Source organism: Notamacropus eugenii, chromosome 1 (assembly GCF_028372415.1).
Source record: "Notamacropus eugenii isolate mMacEug1 chromosome 1, mMacEug1.pri_v2, whole genome shotgun sequence".
In the NCBI taxonomy this organism is placed as follows: Eukaryota; Metazoa; Chordata; class Mammalia; order Diprotodontia; family Macropodidae; genus Notamacropus; species Notamacropus eugenii.
This window is the reverse complement of record NC_092872.1, coordinates 430,408,536-430,423,459: the sequence shown is the minus strand read 5'-3', so window position 1 is coordinate 430,423,459 and position 14,924 is coordinate 430,408,536. Positions and strand designations below refer to the sequence as shown.

General features: G+C 39.4%; 1 protein-coding gene across 3 annotated transcripts in view; it reads left to right on the top strand.

The window, feature by feature from the left end:
* The window catches only part of DNMT3B (DNA methyltransferase 3 beta), a 65,457-nt gene that overhangs the window by 40,965 nt on the left and 9,568 nt on the right, over positions 1 to 14,924 (top strand). For all 3 annotated transcript variants that reach the window (XM_072631580.1, XM_072631582.1, XM_072631581.1), the window contains 9 exons: positions 1,542 to 1,701; positions 2,446 to 2,574; positions 2,870 to 2,914; positions 5,584 to 5,663; positions 5,968 to 6,080; positions 8,464 to 8,647; positions 10,637 to 10,721; positions 12,921 to 13,066; positions 14,315 to 14,405. In XM_072631580.1, the coding sequence (XP_072487681.1) occupies positions 1,542 to 1,701; positions 2,446 to 2,574; positions 2,870 to 2,914; positions 5,584 to 5,663; positions 5,968 to 6,080; positions 8,464 to 8,647; positions 10,637 to 10,721; positions 12,921 to 13,066; positions 14,315 to 14,405 (1,033 nt within the window). The remainder of the gene's footprint in view (positions 1 to 1,541; positions 1,702 to 2,445; positions 2,575 to 2,869; positions 2,915 to 5,583; positions 5,664 to 5,967; positions 6,081 to 8,463; positions 8,648 to 10,636; positions 10,722 to 12,920; positions 13,067 to 14,314; positions 14,406 to 14,924) is intronic.

The window sequence follows — 14,924 nt, the reverse complement described above, 5'->3', positions numbered from 1 at the left end:
CAACTGATTTTCAGCTGGTTGGCAAAGCTAACCAGCCACACCCCTTTATGGAATCTTCAGCCTTACATGTTTTTTTCCCCTTGCCCAACAAGCCCCTTCACCCCCCACATACCACCCCAGCAGCTGTCTTTGTAAGACACTCCTATGAATGAAGTCAGTGTTCGCATAAGATCTTGGGGTCAGAACTTGATTCCAAACTGAGGCATACCACCAAGTGCTGCAACTCTCAAGGCAGAGTCATGAAGTAGCATGAATGTGGTGCAGGAAAGATCCACAGAGCATCTGCTTGAAGACCTTCCAGTGACTCAGAACTTAATTCAACTTTGAGATAAGTCTGTCAGGAAGGTTTCCCTTAACATTGAACCAATATTTGCTTCTCAACAAGTTCTGTACTTCTGGGGCCAAGCAGAATAAGTTTAAGCCTTCTAAATTTTAAATCGCGATTACTCATATCTCTTATTTTTCTCCCTCTTCTCCAATCCCCCTCCCCACCCTACCTCCTGCTCAGTGACTAATCTTATTCAGATAATACTTTCCCTGTTCTTTTAGTACATGCTTAAAATACAGTCTTCTAGCTGTCTTCTTGGGTACATTCTACATCTTGTCAACTTCCCTTCTAAAATGTGGTACCCAGAACTCTATTATAATATGGATGGTCTAACCAGTTTTGGGAATAGCAAGTCCATGTCCTTACTCACTCTGGACATAAAACCTTTCTGTAAGCCTTGAGATTACCATTGTATTCTCTTGTCCTAGGCTTGACTCATTGGACTCATGTTGGAGTTCCCTTTGATGTTCTCCCAAATCCAAAATTTTCCCTGTAGTCATTTAGTAAATTTTTTCACGATGGCTTATGTTTTGATAAGTGTCTGTACTCCTAAACTTTCTGAGAACCACGTTTTATAATGAACAATGCTTTTTAGGAAAAAAAGAAAAATTAATACATCACATTTTGATATTATATTCAATGTACCATATCCATAGGCCCTGACACCTCTAAAAAGGAGGTGGGGCCTTTTCGTTTCTTCTTTGGGACCCATTCGTCTTTTGATTATTTTGCAAATTCACTTAAAACAAAACATTTATTTCCCCACCAATTACACGTAAAAACAATTTTTTAACATTCATTTAAAAAAAGTTTTGAGTTCCACATTCCTCCTTCCCTCCTCTTTTCCCCTTCCCTATTAAGAAGGCAAGCAATTTGATATAGGTTATGTGTGCGGTCATGCAAAACATATTTCCATGTTCATGTTTTAAAAGAAATAACATGCAAAAAACCCCCAAGAAAAATTAAAAAATTAAGGAAAAAGTATACTTCAAATTGCATTCAGACTCTATCAGTTCTTTCTCTGGAGATGAATAGCATTTTTCATCATAAATCCTTCAGAAGTGTCTTGGATCATTGTATTGCCAAGAATAGCCAAGTCATTAGCAGCAATGTTCACTTTTGATTGATTGAGGTGGTTGTTTATGAAGTAGCTGGCTGAGCCCATCCTTTTTGGCCCCAGGTGTTAATTTGTAAAAAATATTTTGCCTTGCAGATGGCCAAGAGCAGGGCTGGCAAGAGTTTGCCAGCTGTTCCTGGTGCTTCATGGGATGAAAAACTCAAGCCCTTGTTAGACTGGGCTCATGGAGGCTTTCAGCCAATGGGAGAAGAGGGACTCAAACCAAAAAAGAAATCGGAGGGACCTGTCATTCCAGGTTGGAACTATGGCTTACACCATGATCATCTCTGGTATTTGCAATGGGATCTAATGATTAGATAGAGTTTTATGAGGGTTGATGAGTAGAAGCCAAGGAGTTGTGTTTCATTTGGATTTGTGTGATTTCCATCATCAGACTTATGAAATAAACACCTCCTTTGTATAGAACACTCTAGCAGATATAGAGGGACCTTCTTCCCTTCCTCTCCCCCAAGCTTTTCATCTAGTAACCTGAAAGTGTTCAAGAGGTATGAGCTGTGGACATCTGAGGACAGTCTAGCTAGAGGGTTGTTAGGAAGGCTCATGGAGCCAGATAGTGTTATCACAACCAGCAACTTAGGTGGTTTTGGTAGCCACAATTTGCCAGTCTTTCCTGCTTACTTGTGGGAGTAATCCTTAGATCTCCATCACAGCTGAAGGAGAAAATGATGGTTTTGCTAAAACCTCAATGGAAAATTTAGGTGCTTAATCCTGGATTTAGAGAAGAGTTAATATAAGACTTCCACTCTTGCAGAGAAATATGTCAACATGGTCCATGTTTTGGTTTCACAGTGTTTTTTTTTCCTGAACATTTACTCTACATAGAGGTAGGTTCAGAGAAGTGTTTGATGCCAAGCTACATTTTACCTGAAGATGAGTTATCATGGGGTATGATTGTCTTTAGGAATATTGGGGGCTTACTAATTAAGTCTGGTCTAGCTTCCAGCCCAGGCCCCCAGTTGAAATGAGTAATCTTTTATAGAGCTCAAACAGAGAAGAAGGACTCTAGAGGAAGTCATTGTCCAAGATGGCATACCTCCTCCTCCTAAACGCTTGAGGACCAGCTGTTTGAACAACAACAAAGAGCGAGTAGAGGAAGAGCAAAGCCGAGGTGATTGTAGTTGGCATTCAGCTTCTGGGTTGAGTTCATTTTGGGATAGTGGGGTGAGGAAAATCTGTTTTTTCCCTCTGTGGGTATTTGTCTTCTCTGTGGGGTCATAGCAACCTTAGAGCAAAAAGATGCTCATTGGAATTAAGTATCATTATTCTTGCTACTACCCACTACTTCTTATGTAAACTGAGTTCCTTGTCAAAAATAGGACCATGAGTTGAGTGTCACAAAAGCTTGTAAGATGTTAACCAAACCATTTCTTATCTTCCCCCACCCAAATTTCTTGTTTATTTAGAAAAAATGGTTTCTGACATCATGAACAACAAAAGCAACCCTGATGGTAAGTTGTCTTTTTTAAATGCATGCAATGCTGTCCTACTTGGTCTCATCTAGATTTGATTCCTTGCAGAATTTCTATGTGTTTGTGTGTGTGTGTGTGTGTGTGTGTGTGTGTGTGTGTGTGTGTGTGTGTATGCATAACAAACATTTTTTACTCTTATGTGTTGATCACTGTGCTAAGTAACTGTGTGACCTTGGGCAAGTCACTTAACCCTGATTACCTCAAAACCAAACCAAACCAAAGGAGTACTGGCTCTGAAAAAAAGAACGAAGAGGACCTAGCATCAAATTCCAACTCGGGTACTTAAATGATTATAGGAGAGACACTTTCCTGGCCTCATTTTCTCAATGAGTGTGCTCTATTGTAATTCTGATCTTACTTCTATGTTCCAGCTAATGGTGACTGGAATGTTACTAGATGTTATCATTGGTTGTCATCAGATTAATACAAGTTTAGAGCTACAAGAGGCACAAACAAACTGTTAGAATCCAGAGTTATCTAGACTAGAATCCAGACCCCATTCCTTGATCCAGAATGCAGAAGATCTTTTCCTGGAGATTCCCTGCCCTAAGAACCAGTTTAGATAGTTGACAGCATATATTTTCAGTCTAAATATGAGCTGGGGTAAATATGATGTGCTTGTTCCTACCCTGCCTAGGAGACAGGAGTATGTGCCCCAGGTGTGTGGTAGGAGAAGAAAATTCCAGTCACTGCTGAGAAATGAGATCATCATTATTTATGTTTTTGGTCAGGTATTGACTGAATAGAACAGAAGCAGTGAGCCAGGAAATTAATGGAATGACTAGATTGTCAGTAATGATGATTTTTGAGTAATGAAGGAACAGAGGAACGGGATAGGGAGAGAGGTGATGAATTTAGCCATAAGGAGTGTCATCAATCACAGGTGAGTAGGTCCAGATCAAGAACTGCTGACTCTAGACCCAAGTATGACATTTTTAGATCTTGTCCAAGTTGCTTGTTGTAGAGACTGAAAAAACATTAAGTTTGAGGATTTGGTATTAGGAGGCAATCTAAAAGATTGGGGCTGTTACAGAGCACCTGGTTTCAATGCCTGGCTCTGTAAATTAATGTTAAGAGTCTTTGAGAATCAGAGAGGACTTTCAGCAGATGATAGGCTAAGATTTCTTAAAATGAAGAAGCAGTGATAGTACATGCGTAGCTATGAATATTTCTAAGAAGTAGTGAGTATAAATGTTATCCTAAATTGGGAACCACCTCATGTGTCCAAAGGGGGTTTAGGTTGTTGTTAAAGACATATATCTTTGATTCCACATCTTGAGTGTTTTTTTTCCCTCCACCCTAATTTAATGTTCAGGACATAAGTTTTAGAGCCTCATAAGACTAAACCTTTTTAGCATCCATTTGTATATTGCTATTAGAAAGGAGTCTATCTGTATCTTGAAGGATGGCAATTTTGAAATCCTATTATTCCCTATCCCTCTAACCAGTCCTTTTTCATTTAGGTGGGGAAGTTAATGGGGGCAAAAAGCTGCTTAGGGATTGGGAAGCAAGGAAATGATTGCCCACAGAAGTTTGTAAGAGTGCCACTTTATATGTCAAGGCATAGATGATTAGTATCATTCTGTAACTGGAAGTATTAGTTGGTTTTTCTCCTACTCCCTATGCTTCCTCAGCACCCCCTTACCCATCATATACCTATTGAATTAGGCACATAGGTATACATTTTTTAAAAAATTATTGAAGTTGTTTGTTTTTACAGCATCTACATATTCCATTGTATGCATCTCTTGCTGTCCACAGACTCATCCCTCATGACATTCTATATGGTGTTCTGTAGCCATGTCCCTTCCTACCCCACTCTTTTTCACCTTTGAAGGGCAGAGATGGGAGGGGAAGAGATGGCTTTCTTTATCCTTTGGTCATTTTAATTTCCTAGCATTTATTTACATTTACGTTGTCGTTGTCTGTATTCTTTTCCTAGCTTTGCTTCCTTCACTTGACATCAGTTCCTATAACTGTCTTTGAATTCTTCTTTTGTGTGTCTGAGTGGTATTATTTTTATAATTCCTTGGAAGATTATATTTATTCTGAGCTAAAAATTTCCCTTCGTGGATCACCTACTTTTGATAATAAGTAGTGCCTGGAATTAATATTTACCAAGCACATACAATACAGATAAAAGCCCATATCCTCAAGGAATTTAGCATCCAAATGAGGGGAGACAGCACATATTAGCAAATGGTATAGAAGACTGTTACAGTGGGAATGGAGTTTGGGATATGGTGAATCACACAGATGGGAAGTTGATCCATGGAGCAGTCAGTTGACAGGCCCTGTTTCCAGAACATAAAGCAGAAGGAGTAAGATGAGCAGGTGGCATGGCCAACAGATTAACAGTGAAGCCTGGTCTGGGGCCCATGACATAAAGCAGACTAGGTGAGTTTGTACTCTTATCACCAGACATCCAAGATCCAGGGCATGAATTTCAAAGTTGAGTGGATTAATTTCTCCTTTCCCCCTTCCCCCAAATCAGGGCATTGTTTCTACTAACCTCTGGGTTTGGGGTACCACATATCTGAATTCTTTCATTGGGGAGTTTATGAGTGTATTTCAGGTAGAAGGGCTGTGATTCCTATTGATGTATCAATCTCATCTCATCTTCCTCTCCCTTCTTCTGTGTGTTACAGATAATTGCATAGCCTGTGGAAGAAAAAACCCACTGTCCTTTCACCCTCTCTTTGAAGGGGGCCTCTGTCATACATGTAAAGTAAGTCTTGTAAAACACATGGATTGGCCTTCTTATAGTGCACCTGTTCCCTTCTGTGTAGATTCTCATGTTACTTGTTCCTGATTTGCTCTATTCCTTAGAACAGGGTGAAGGTCATGGATTTCTGTTTTTCTCCTTCCCCCACCCCCCACATCCCCTCCCCAAAGGGTTAGTGAATTCCATCGGTATAGATCAGTCTCTTAACCTCATCCAGGTATTCAATAGGTAGGTGGGAGACAGTATTCTGAGATCTAAAGGCAATTCTGCCCAGACATGTTTCTGCCTTTCTATTTTCTCTAACCAGGATAGATTTCTAGAACTGTTCTATATGTACGATGATGATGGATATCAATCATACTGTACTGTGTGCTGTGAGGGACGGGAACTGTTGCTATGTAGCAATTCAAGCTGTTGCCGGTAAGTCCTTATCTTGTGTCTGTCTCTTTTTCTTTAAAAGACCAGTCTGTTATGTACTTGAATTTGACTAGATGGCTATGGAGGAGGTTTTACTTGCACAAAGTAAACATAGGATGTGCAAATTTGGGATATCCACTCCAAATATTCACACAGACTATCTGTGCCCATCCTGTGGTAGAGCATTCTGAGCTCGTGTTGGTTTGATCAGCTCCAGTCAGACACTGAAATTTCACTGTATTGTGGTGATGTCATTTTGGTCCTCTCGAAGACTAAGGACAACCACCAACCAGTTACTTCAACCTGAAAATGCCATTACTCTTAATGAAATCACTACTACTTTAGTTATTTTGTAGATTACACAAAAGTGAATAAATTTTGAAAAGCATTAAGCACTATTTATAAAGCTTCATGCTAAGCAATGGGTATACAAACAGAAGAATTCAGTGGCCTCTCAGAGCTTACATTGAAGGATGAAACAGCATGGTATGGTGGTATGGTGATGGACAAGTCCTGGGCAGTTCAAAGGGTATCCCGGCAAGGCAGAATGACAAGTGACCTTCCAATAGCATATACACAATGTTTGCTCTTCGCCCTTGGACTGGGAGCAGGGACGTGGTATCACAGAGATCAAGGTTAGTTATTGCAAGTATCATTACAATTACAGCATTTTAAATTGCTATTTTATGGTTATTCAGTACGTTATGAGTTCTGTATGTTTTCTCATTTCTTCATACTCCCCTCTGAATCAATTTATGCCAAGTATTCTCAAGTTTCTTTAAATTCCTCATTTTGTAAATTCCATTAGATTACTATACTATAATTTAACTAGTTCCCATATGGATGTCTCAGAAGTTTGTTTCCAATTTGTTGCTCATTTGAATATTTTGATGTGCCTGGAACTGTTAATTAATAACAGCTGACAAACAGGCAGGTAGATGGTGAAATGGATAGAGTTCAGGCCTGTAGTCAAGAAGACCTGAGTTCAAGTCTGATTTCAGACACTTACTAGCTGTGTGATTCTAGGCAAGTCACTTAACCCTCTTTCCCTCCATTTTCTCATTTGTAAAACGAGCTGAAGAAGGAGATGGCAAGCCACTCCATTATCTTTGTCAAGAAAACCCAAACAGGACTAAATAACAACAATAGCAAAAGTCCCAATAAATATTTAATAAACATATTCTGTGTGCCAGGCACTGTGCTCAGAACTGGGGACACAGAGATGAAAGAAGAAAACAGTCTTTGTTTTCAATAAGAAAGTGAAAAGTGGGAGTCAGGGTGGGAGTGGAGAAGAGGGATGTAGATCCCTGCTGTAGTTCAGCCAGGTAAGAAATGGAATTTTCTGAGCTGGCTGCCTGCCTGGAGGTCATGGCTCTACCCTTCAATTAGAGGGGCAGAAGGTAGTGAAGAGGAGGAATACCAAGGCTGATGGGATCTTGTAGGATGCTGAGGTTCCCCAATAATGGCCTTCCTGGGGCATGGCAGGAAAGCCAGAGAAAGTTCCAGAGGGGTATAGCCAGTTAAGAATGTCTTGGACAAAGGATTTTGACAGTGAATCACTTCCGTCACATTCATTCCAAAAAGTTTAAGCAACTGTCATACATGTTATGAATAGTTAGGTTAGCTTATGTATAGAGAGCTTTTACATTTTAGGTAATAGTATTCAGAGCTAGAAAGGTGAAGGTTACAGAGGCTATAAGGAATAGCCTTTGAATTAGGGGGCTTCTGAGACCCAGGCCAGTGTGTTTTCCTATGCCTGGTAGTTAAAATGTGAATTTCCTTCTAAAGATTACTGGACACCATTGGATACTACTTTCCAGAACAGATGATCTCCTAAGTTCCTTCTTCCAGCTCTCCTAGATTTATTAATGTTTTTTCCTTTTAGTTCTAGTTAAAACACACTCATTGCTTAAACAGAATGCTTTTTAATATGTGTTCCTAACTTTTTAATTAGTTGGTAAAAAGGAAAATGATTTCCTAACTCCTCCCTTTCCAATCATTGGAGGTCTTCAGGGGAGGACCTGACATCAGGAATGTTGTAGGGGTTTCTATTTTAGGATTTTGAGGTAGAAATTTAGAGTGGATTTAGAAATAAAGTGCAAATCCCCCTCATTGAACAGATAAAGAAGTGTTGTCATGGAAGGGGTCCCTGATTTAACTAATATCTGGCAATGAACTGTCTAGTTCTGTGATTCTAGTGGCAAAAATGGTGATGAGTGGGGGAGAGGGAGGGAGGGAGGGAGGTTGCACATTGGTTAAATGGAGATGGTAGCCTGGCTCAGCCTTCTTTTGTCCACTAGGCTTTGAGGATGCTCAAGAGCCTATGTAGCTGTAATATATAGGAGCACTTTGGCTAACCCTTTTCTCTCCTCTCTCCTGGGTACAGGTGTTTTTGTGTCGAATGCCTAGATGTGCTGGTTGGGGCAGGGACATCAGCCAGTGCCAAAGCACAAGAGCCCTGGAGCTGTTACATGTGCCAACCTCAGCGGTGCTATGGGGTCTTACAACGTCGAAAGGACTGGAACATTCGCCTTCAGGAATTTTTTACCAATGATAAAGCTCAGGAATATGTAAGGCATTTGTGGAGTTTCTCATCCATGGTGTGTACACACACACACACACACACACACACACACACACACACACGAAGAGGTAACTGCCACAACATGTTTGGCCAGGGACAGTTTTTGAATCCTCATGTCACAGCTTTGACATTAAAGCTTCATGAGCTTTTAAAGGAAGGCTAGGAATCCATACAGCTATTTAAAGAATGGGTGTGTATGGAAGAAAGTAATCCAATCAAGTGAATGTAACTCAATTCCCTTAATTTTTTTTCTGGGGACATAGTTTAAAGGATAAAGTGTATTGTAGTTTGTAGAAAGAGAATACTCACTAACTTTTTGTCATAAAATAAGACATAGGATTTTAGAACTTGGAGTGTTAAAAGAGACCGTAAGATATTACAACCTCTCTCCACTTATAGAAGAGGTCTAGGGCTTAAGTGACTTGCCCAAGATCATCTAGTTAATAGTACTGCTTTTTCTAACAAGGTCAGAAATTTTCTCACTTTTGCTTCTGCTCTGTGGTACCTCAGTTTGTTTCTCTGTAAAACAAAAAGTCATGAAACTTGGAGATATCCCCTATTAGGTAGTCTGGTATTTTAGAGAAATGATAATGACAGAAGCTACATTCCTCTGACAAAATGAATCTGTCTGAAAATGAATTCTTGTGAGAAAGGACCTTATCTGTATAAGATTACAAAACCATGAGGCAATCTGGGACACTGAAAAAGGGAGGCTTCCTACAGTTGATTGTATTTTATGTCCTTTTATTGGACTCTTCCTCCAAAACCACAGATCTCCTGTCACTTCCAGTTCTGAGTCCAGGATTTTAGAATTCGGGATATAACCAGGCCTCTCTAGAAAGATTTCCATCTGGCAAAGTTTGGGGAACAATATTTATTTTAAAAAAAAGTTTCCCACAAGATTCCCTTCTCAATAGCTTTGCCAGAACCCCTTTAAGAAATAGACTTTATAATGAATCCCAAACCATTGGCTATTTCTCATCATATAGGCCTTTCCCAGCAGGTTTCACATTTGAAAGATTATTGCATGAACTTCCAACAAGCAAATCAAATGATCCCCATTTATCAATCTGAGAAACAAACAAGTTGTGTAGAGTAGATGTGTCAGAATGCACTGCACCTCACAGACCAGGAAAAGGTGATAACCATTAACTCTGGAAAGCAATAGGTGTACTGGGTTTGCCTGCTACACCCAATTTAAGGAAGTGTATTTAATGTTTTTTCCTCTGAGATGCTGGACCAATACTATCAATCAATCAGTAAATGTTTATTTAGTGCCTACTATGTGCTAGGCACTGTGCTAAGCACCAGGAATACAACAAGAAGCAAAAATAGCACTTGTCCTCAAAATATGGATAGACAAACAAAACAAATTTATACATTGCCTTCACCTAAAAAATGTCTCAATTTGTACCCTGACCCTTCACCTCTTTGTCAGAAGTGCTTACTGTTTTGTCATGAATGTTCCGAGATCAGGGCAAAAGGTTGAGTAACTTTTTGGGCATAGTTCCAGATAAATAGTTTCTCAAATGACTGAACCAATTCAGAGCTCCACCAACAATGTGTAGTCATTAAGTCCCTGGCCACCTGGGAAAAAGAGGGAAAAAATATAGCATAGGTCAGTTATAGTAGTTTATTCACATATTCATTTAGTAGAGTGGGTATATGATACAAACAGGGTTTTTTTGGTGAACAAGGGCAAACTAGGAATGCAGATTGTTATTGATCTCCATGGTAAATTGTCTTATCCCAAAACTTTTGAGTTGATCAATTAATTATCAGTGGTACTATCTGAAGGTCTATTTCTTTGCTGATGTGGCAGTAATTGAATAAACGACAAGGAATCTGACTGAGAATATGATTTAAAAAAACCGGGATGTTGTCATTTGGAAAGTAGCTTATTTCAGTCAAAAAAAGTCCCAACGGTTGCTCAGGACCCACTTGTTAATTATTTTGCTCTTGTCTTGTTGGACAGGCAGTTCCGAAACTGTATCCTGCAGTACCTGCATCAAGGAGACGGCCAATCAGGGTCCTATCCCTTTTTGACGGTATAGCTACAGGTGAGTTTTCTGAAAATGTTCCTCCCTATTTCCTCCTGAGTCTGGGCTGATAGTGAGGATGGTGGCCTCGCCATCTCCATTTCTGTGGCAGCGAAGCTCCTCTCTGCTCCTTTCCCACAATTGCAGTCTATAATTAATGATGTGGGAGAAATCAGAAAAGTTTGTAATTTTTAAACTTCCTTTGTCCACAAAATGAGGTTGTTTATGGTTATGGCCATGCCTGTGCTCAAGGAATTTATGTTAGAGAGTCCTTAATAGGTGGGATCTCTTTTAATTTGCTTGTCAGATGAGGCTTGATGGGAGAAGTTGGCACCTAGCTATCCTTGAAGGAAGAATAGGAATTTTAACTACATTTAAGACAATTTTAAAAATTATTAAACTAAACATGTAGTATAGTGTCCAAGGTCCATGTGTTGTAGGTAAGGAATCCTTGCTTATATTTTACTGGTTGGAAGGCATCTCTGTAGTAATAAATAAATGAAAAAGATACGAGATTCAAACAGTTATTGGTTATGGTTTAAAGCACTTCAAACTGCAGGGAGTGAGATTAAAATGAAATCTGGTAAGTGTTGTACATAAGTTGAGCCTTCAGAAAGGTGAAGTCTTTCCAGGCATGGTGAAGGAGGAGGACATCTCATGCAAAGCATGGTAGGAGTTGGAATGCTTGGGTATTGGTGAATAGGCAGGGAACATGCTTCCACGTTATAAGTAATGAGAGCCTGACCTAGGTCTTTTCAGTTAAGAGGAGATAGAAATAGAGCTCTTACATAATTAGAACACTTGAGTCAGGCAAGAATTCTGCTGGAAATGTGTGTGCATATTTAATACCCCCTTCCCCCATTTGTTCCCCTTTCACCTTAACCCCATACCAAACAAGGTTACTTTTGATTTGACCTTGATCTGAACTCTCATAGTCCCCTCCATAGGCATGACCCTTAACTCCCACTATGCTAATGAAACATTTGTTCTGTCAGACCCTCCCAAACTGCGAGCTTTCGAGCTTAACATTCCTGGTCCCTAGTAGACTAAATATTCTTAGCTTTCAAGAAGAAGCCTAGATAAATGAAAAAAGGATTGGTACTAGAGGGCTGATGGTCATTGAGCCCAGTATAACATATTTGACCTTTAAGGGAGGGACCAGAGTTCAATCTTTCCTACTTAAAAACCAGGTGTTCTTGGGGAAGCCACCCATTTCTCTGCTCTTTGGGAATGAGATAGCATGGACCATGTACATGTGTGTGAGCCCTTCTAGCTTCCCCATTTAGTTAGTTCATAGTCAATGAATGAAAAAGTTCACATCTCTTGTACCCAAAAGCTTCATTTACTTTATTTTTATAAGAGCTGTTCCTTCTACTTATCCCACTTACCTCCATGTCCAGTAGATAATTTCCTGAGTTGTAGATGAGTGGGATAGGTTTAGTGAAGACTTCTCAGATTGTGGTTCTTCTCCCAGGGGTGAGGTAAGACTGAGAGGCTCAAGGTTACTATATTTTTAGAACGGAATAATTCCATATAAGGATATAAAACTGTGTAGTATATTAGGGTCTCAATGATTGGATAAAGTTTACCTAATTCTTCAATGTCTTCATTTCAGAAGGGATTGGTTAGATTTCGTGTCTAGAATGTAAGATCATATTCTCAGCTAATGAGAATAATGGTCAGTGGGGGGGGAGGGACTTGTGTTAGAGTCTATATAAATCACCGCCTTTTCTTTGTCTTCGGCTTTCCTACTCCAGGTGAACTGCTGTAGGATTGTCCAGATTCTCGAGAATCGAATAAATCTCTTTTCTGTCATCACTTTGAGAGGCCTCTGAGTAATTGATTTATGTAGGGACCTGAGCCATCCCACACATAGATATGACCAGTCATCTAATGTATTAGTATTTGTTAAAGATGTGCCTCAGGTTTCCACTTGGTGGTTTGGTTCATGGTGAAAGTCTTTACATTCAGAGTTTCTGGTTTTTTTGGATCAATCTCTCTCTCGCTCAAAATTTTTTATTAGGGGAACAAGTGAGTACCTTGTCACCTTTGTTTCCAGATGTGTACACATTTGCATCCAGGTAAATTAACCAGCTCTACCATTATATTATCCCACATAGCTCTAGTTGGTTATCTTGGCCATATGAGGCTATAGATTTGTGAACCTAGAGGGGCAAAAATAGATAGTGAGTCCTCATTGCTTTCCTCTATATTTGACAGGCTACTTAGTGCTAAAAGATTTGGGTATTAAGGTAGACAAGTACATTGCTTCAGAGATCTGTGAAGACTCCATTGCAGTTGGGACAGTCAAGCATGGAGGGATCATCAAATATGTTCATGATGTCAGGAACATTACAAAACGCCAGGTGAGTGAATGTTTCTTTTCTCTCTTTGTCTGCTCCCCTTCCCCCCCCCCCCCCCCACACACACACTTAGGCTCAGGTCAGTTCAGTAGCTGCAGGTCTAGTTGGAGGATCTTTTGACTTGACTCTTAGTCTACCTATATTTGGAAGTAGATACTGACTACAGTTTTCTTTCTTGGCTTTCTTAAAGGACATGTTTTGATATCCTGTCCTTCTTGGTGCATGTGTGATATAAAAAGACTACCTTTGTAGTTGGATTGGGGGAACAAAAGGCTTAGTTTTGAATACATAGAGGCATCTCTTAATTAAAATCGATGTGTATCACTGGAGTGGAAATCTAGTAGGAAGATAATATCTCTTATATTTAACATCTTTCATATAAGCCCCAACTTGTCTCCTGACCTATTCACCACTCCTATTGCATACTTTAATTTCCTTATGCCTCAACTGCTACAGTAGCCTGCTGGTGGGATCTGTTTGCCTCAAGTTTCTCCCCATTCCAATTCATTGTCTTTTCAGCCACTAAAGTATTTTCTTAAAGCACAGTATAGATTATGTCACTGCTTGCACTCCATCTCCCAAGAACTCTTCTTAGTGCTTCCAGGATCAAATACAAAATGATGTTTCATATTCAAAGTTCTTCCTAATCTAGTACCCTTCCCAGATCCCCTTTTAATCTTTTATTACCTCACTCCCTAAAATGTACTCTTTGATCTAATGTCACTCTTGGTTGTTTCATGAATAAAACACTCCATCTCTGGACATTTCCTCTGGTTGTGTCCCCCATACCTGGAATACTTTCCCTCCTTCTCATTGATTACTGACCTTTAAGTCTCAACTAAAATCCCACCTTCTACAGGAAACCTTCTCCAACCCCTCTTAATTCCAGTGCCTTCTCTTTTAATTATTTCCTTTTTATAGTGTATACAACTTGCTTATATATACGTTTGTTGGCTTGTCTCCTCCTCCCCCCATTAGATTGTAAGCTTTTTGAGGGCAGGGACTATCTTTTGCCCCAGTGTTTTGCACAGTGCCTAGCACATAGTAGGAATTTAATTAATGTTTATTGATTGATCAATAGTATTGTTTGTCATGTTCAAGGAAACGACATTATATGTCTCTTCCTGAAATGGAATGTGGCAGGCAAATCCAGTATGCTTATTGCTTTCTTGAGTTTATGGTTATTGCCCTTTCCTAGTCTGTTGAGTGCATTCTGATATAGCTGCAGAACATGACTTGTTTGTTTCTCAGATTGATGAATGGGGGCCATTCGATTTGCTTATTGGTGGAAGTCCATGCAATGATCTTTCAAATGTGAATCCTGCCAGAAAGGGACTGTATGGTGAGAACCATTATTTCTGGGTTTTCTGAGGGGTTTGAGGGCTTTCCCAAGGGATCAAGTTTTATGCAAAGAAAATCTGGTGGTTCAGGGTTTATTACAAAGGTTGACTTCTTGAATCTATTGTGAAAAAGATACTGAAAGGGCAATTTTATGAGGATCTTTTTTTTTTTTTAAAAAAATAAAATTTTATTGTTCCTAACAGATTTGGTCCCTATGTTCCCTAGGTCAAACTTTTTTTTAAAAAAACACAAAACATTTTTGTTGATTTTTTTTTGTTTGTTTTTATGTTGCTTAAATTTTATCCATATCCTCCTTCCTCCTCTTCCCTCTGCAAGCCATTCCATATAACAATGAATATTTTTAGAGAAATAATCTTTTTTGAATCACCAAAATTTCCCCCAGCATTCCCTACTTGCCAGAGAGCCACTCCACATAATATAATATCTTTAGAGATAAAAAATCAGCATAACTAATATATCAAAAGTCTAAAAATATGTGCAATGTGCTACACCCAGGGAC